General features: G+C 38.8%; 1 protein-coding gene across 3 annotated transcripts in view; it reads left to right on the top strand.

The window, feature by feature from the left end:
• The window catches only part of sptbn1 (spectrin, beta, non-erythrocytic 1), a 163,409-nt gene that overhangs the window by 79,500 nt on the left and 78,909 nt on the right, over positions 1 to 5,000 (top strand). For all 3 annotated transcript variants that reach the window (XM_079845206.1, XM_079845207.1, XM_079845208.1), the window contains one exon: positions 1,531 to 1,682. In XM_079845206.1, coding sequence (XP_079701332.1) covers positions 1,531 to 1,682 — 152 coding nt within the window. The remainder of the gene's footprint in view (positions 1 to 1,530; positions 1,683 to 5,000) is intronic.

The following is a 5,000-nucleotide window of genomic DNA, read 5'->3' as shown; positions in this document are numbered from 1 at the left end:
TCTATCATCTATCTGTCTATCTGTCTGTCTGTCTGTCTGTCTGTCTGTCTGTCTATCATCTATCTGTCTATCTGTCTGTCTGTCTGTCTGTCTATCATCTATCTGTCTGTCTGTCTGTCTGTCTATCTATCATCTATCATATAACAATATTTTTAAATTATATTTTGAAATATTGTATTAAATATGAATTTAAAAAAACTTGAGATAATTGTAGTATTAATATTAATAATGTTATTTTAAAATAGTTTTTATTTATATTATATTAAATCATTTTGTATCAAAATGAATTAATTTCTTATCTTTTACTTATTCATTTAAATTATAGCTTAAATATTCTGGATTAAATTAAATTGTATAACAATTCATACAAATAAATTTGACATAATTACATCATCATCAATTTTTTATTAAACATTTTTTATATTTAAATTTTTATATTATAAATATATTTATTTATTCATTTATTTATTTACTTATTTAATTTGAAGTATTGTTTAAATACCATTTTAAAATATTGTAAAATTGCTTAAAATAAACTTGAGATAATTATATTATTATTAATAATATTATTTTAAAATATATTGTATTTAAATAATATTCTGTATTAAAATTAATTTAAATAAAATTAGGACTTTTTGCTTATTAATTTGCATTATAATTATTATTACTAATATCATAATTTTTTTTTCTTAAATATATTTTATATAAATAATATTTTCTATATTCAATAGTTTTGTATGAAAATGTATTCAAATACAATTGAGATTTATTTATTTATTTACTTACTAAATATTTGACGTATTGTTTAAATAATATTTAGTATAAAAATGATTACAATTAACACAAATAATTGTGATAATTGTATTATTAATATATATTTATTTTAAAATATATTTTATTTAAATCATATTTTATATTGGTTTCTGAAACACCCAATGGTGCAACTCGGACACATCATCAGTGATAAATACAATTTAAATAATTTTATTATTATTATTATTATTATTTATTAATAATAATAATCAATTTTGATCATTGTTGTATTTTATAATATTGCTGTTGCTCCAGTGTATTTTTACTTATTTATTTAAATTAATTGCATTATTATTATTATTACTATTATCATAATTTTTTATTTATTTTCTTGAATATATTTTATTTAATCAATATTTTCTATATTCAATAGTTTTGCATGAAAATGTATTCAAATACAATTGAGATTTATTTATTTATTTACTTACTAAATATTTGACGTATTGTTTAAATAATATTTAGTATAAAAATTATTACAATAATTGTGATAATTGTATTATTATATATTTATTTTAAAATACATTTTATTTAAATAATATTTTATATTGGTTTCTGAAACACCCAATGGTGCAACTCGGACACATCATCAGTGATAAATAATTTATTAATAATCATAATCAATTTTGATGATTGTTGTATTTTCTAGCATTGCTGTTGCTCCAGTGTGATCTGAAGATGTTTACGAGGTGTGTAAGTGTGTGTGTTGTGGTCCTGCAGATGAGCGGGAGGCTGTGCAGAAGAAGACCTTCACCAAATGGGTGAACTCGCACCTGGCCCGCGTGTCCTGCCGGATCACGGATCTCTACATGGACCTGCGAGATGGACGGATGCTCATCAAACTGCTGGAGGTTCTGTCCGGAGAGAGGCTGGTGAGTCTGCGGGGGGGGCGGGGCCATGCAAATGAGCATCCATTACAACACTCTCATTGGACTTGACAAGACGTGTGATTATTTTGTCATCGTGTGTCTGTGATGTGGCTTTGACGTGCTCAGATTACAGTGTGTGAGAGTGTGTTGGGGGTTTAGCTTTCACTCAGGTGGCCCAAATTGCCCAAATTGCCCCTCTGCGTCATTGCCTCAAACACTTCCTTCCTGTCCAGGGATTGGCTGGCAAACTCTGACAGTAAAGCGGGTTCTGGAGTTGTGAGAGTTGACCTGGACATGTTCTGGTGTGATTGTGACCGAACCAGATCATTATAAATGACACGTTGTAAGTTCCCATGACTTCTCCGTCTGTGTCCAGGGGTCACAACCTTTGTGTTTGAAGGGCCGCTCTGGGTCGCCGGTGTTGTCTCTGTTCGCTGCACACACACTTTACTAGAGTGAGCCAACAGCACTCATAGCTGATGCAGGACTGACGTCTGTGTGTGTGTGTGTGTGTGTGTGTGTGATGGGTAGGTTTAGGGGCAGTGTGTGTGTGTGTGTGTGTGTGTGATGGGTAGGTTTAGGGGCAGTGTGTGTGTGTGTGTGTGTGTGTGTGTGTGTGATGGGTAGGTTTAGGGGCAGGGGCAGTGTGTGTGTGTGTGTGTGTGTGTGTGTGTGTGTGTGTGATGGGTAGGTTTAGGGGCAGGGGCAGTGTGTGTGTGTGTGTGTGTGTGTGTGTGTGTGTGATGGGTAGGTTTAGGGGCAGGGGCAGTGTGTGTGTGTGTGTGTGTGTGATGGGTAGGTTTAGGGGCAGGGGCAGTGTGTGTGTGTGTGTGTGTGTGTGTGTGTGTGATGGGTAGGTTTAGGGGCAGTGTGTGTGTGTGTGTGTGTGTGTGTGTGTGTGTGATGGGTAGGTTTAGGGGCAGTGTGTGTGTGTGTGTGTGTGTGTGTGTGTGTGTGTGTGTGTGTGTGTGTGTGTGATGGGTAGGTTTAGGGGCAGTGTGTGTGTGTGTGTGTGTGTGTGTGTGTGTGATGGGTAGGTTTAGGGGCAGGGGCAGTGTGTGTGTGTGTGTGTGTGTGTGTGTGTGTGTGTGTGTGTGTGATGGGTAGGTTTAGGGGCAGGGGCAGTGTGTGTGTGTGTGTGTGTGTGTGTGTGTGTGATGGGTAGGTTTAGGGGCAGGGGCAGTGTGTGTGTGTGTGTGTGTGTGTGTGTGTGTGTGTGTGTGTGTGTGCACGCAACACAGGTGAACGGCAAAATGTTGTTTGGTAAAATCTAAGCACCACACCCGTTGTAATTGCCATCATTAATGCAATAGGTGCAGATAAGATGCTTTGGCAACTATTGTGGACTATGTGTTTGATCGCAACGATCAAGTTTGCATAAAAACAAGCATTACTCACCGGGAGAATTTACCAACAGCCGCTGCTACCGCATGATTTCTCCCGTGGATTTCATATACCGGGTGAAGAGTCTACAGTCTTCCAGCAGTATGTCTGCCCGCTGTCTGAGCATCAATGGATGGCTTTCCAGTCCCATGAGAAAATCTACAGAGACCGTCTGAATACCAAACGCCAGCGCGAGAGGAACTTTGTTTCCTCGGGTGATCCGGGAAAGTGGATAACGCTAGTTAAGCTGCTACATGGGATATTCTTTAAGAACGGAGTTTTTACAGCGGTAAGCCACAGCGGGAAACCTTTTGGACTACAACTTCTGAAATATGTGTCGAGAGTCTTGAAAAAATTCCCGGCGATACAAACATATCCTGAAGATTTAACATCGGCCGCAACAGCTGACTGGATCCGCGAACAGCTGCGCCACCTGCGGGAAAACGTCTTGCCGTCACTGGGGACAGGAGCGACCCACAGCCGGCAGAACAAAAAGGTGAGCCGAAACAAACTTGCATATTTGTGGCAGCATAGAAGAACTAAAGCGATCCATGTCATCTTAAACAACAGTGAATATTCCGACCCTCCTCCCTGTTCTACCAACATTACAGCTATACAAACTTATTATGATAATAAATGCCAAAATCAGAGACGTGATGAGGATCTCCCACTCCCACCCTGGCATTTAAACGTGCCGCCGTTAAAGCCAACTTTTTTCCCTGAAACAACGCACTTCACAAATAAGGAAGTAGAGACTGTTTTAAATCACCTCCCTAACAACAAAGCCAGTGGTAAGGATGGTGTGACATATGAGACTTTTAAAACTATGCAGTCATGTCAGATTCTAACAACTGTCTTTAATGTCTGTTTGGAAAATAAGAGAGTACCAGATTCATGGAAAGGAGCACTAATTCATCGTATTCCAAAAAAAGACAACATCCCTGATGATCCATCGACATGGAGGGATATATCCCTCCTCCCTACCATCTATAAGGTGTTCATGAAATGCATACTGGCCAGAGTTCTCCCTTGGTTGGTGGAAGCTGACATCCTCTCCACCAAGCAAAAGGCATACATCAATAGGCAAGGTATGAACGAGCATGTGTTCTGCCTAAAAACAGGGATAGATGACTTTAAGCATGAATCATGTAAACTGTTCTCAGTCTTTCTAGACTTTAGAGATGCATTTGGAACTTTATCTCATAACGTCATGATCAGCTCATTGGAGGAAATACAGCTACCTCGACTGTTCATCGACATAGTGAAGGATGTATATAGAGGTTCCTTTATTGAAGTAATCTGTGGAGAACAGCTCACTCGCCCAACACCACTTCAGATAGGCATTAAAACGGGCTGCCCTTGGAGTGCGATTAACTTTATAATTGCCACCAACCAATGGTTAAAGTGGATGTGTCAATGTGCCCCCCCTGGCGTGATATCACCTATCCCAGTACAAGGCTATGCAGATGACGTCCAGATCGCCTCCAGAGACGAGAGCGTAATTAAAAACATGCTGGCCAGGACAGATTCTTTTCTGAAATGGTCAGGCCTGGAGATTAAGGACACAAAATGTGCCGTTCTGTATGAGAGGAGGAGCGGAGGGAACAGGTGGTATCGCTCAAAAACTGATAAATGTCCAGAGTTCACCGTTGCAACTAAACCTATACGTGTATTCTCTCTTCATGAGACATACACTTATCTAGGACACAACATTAATATCGCAGGGGAATGGAAAGAGCAGGTAAACATCATCTGGTCAGGGTTCCTATCCCGGTTGGACTTGATAGACAAATGTCCACTGCCTCTGACCATGAAGTTAGAGGCTATCAGACAGGTGGCGCTGTCTAAAGTACAACATCTGTTCTCCAATGTCCATATCCAGCAGAAAGTGCTGATGGACATGAACAGTAAGACAGTGAGCTTCGTGAGAAAGTGGTT

This window comes from Gobio gobio (genome assembly GCF_949357685.1).
Source record: "Gobio gobio genome assembly, chromosome: 19".
NCBI classification, from domain to species: domain Eukaryota; kingdom Metazoa; phylum Chordata; class Actinopteri; order Cypriniformes; family Gobionidae; genus Gobio; species Gobio gobio.
Note: the sequence above shows the minus strand (reverse complement) of the source record. Positions and strands in the feature narration are given on the sequence as shown.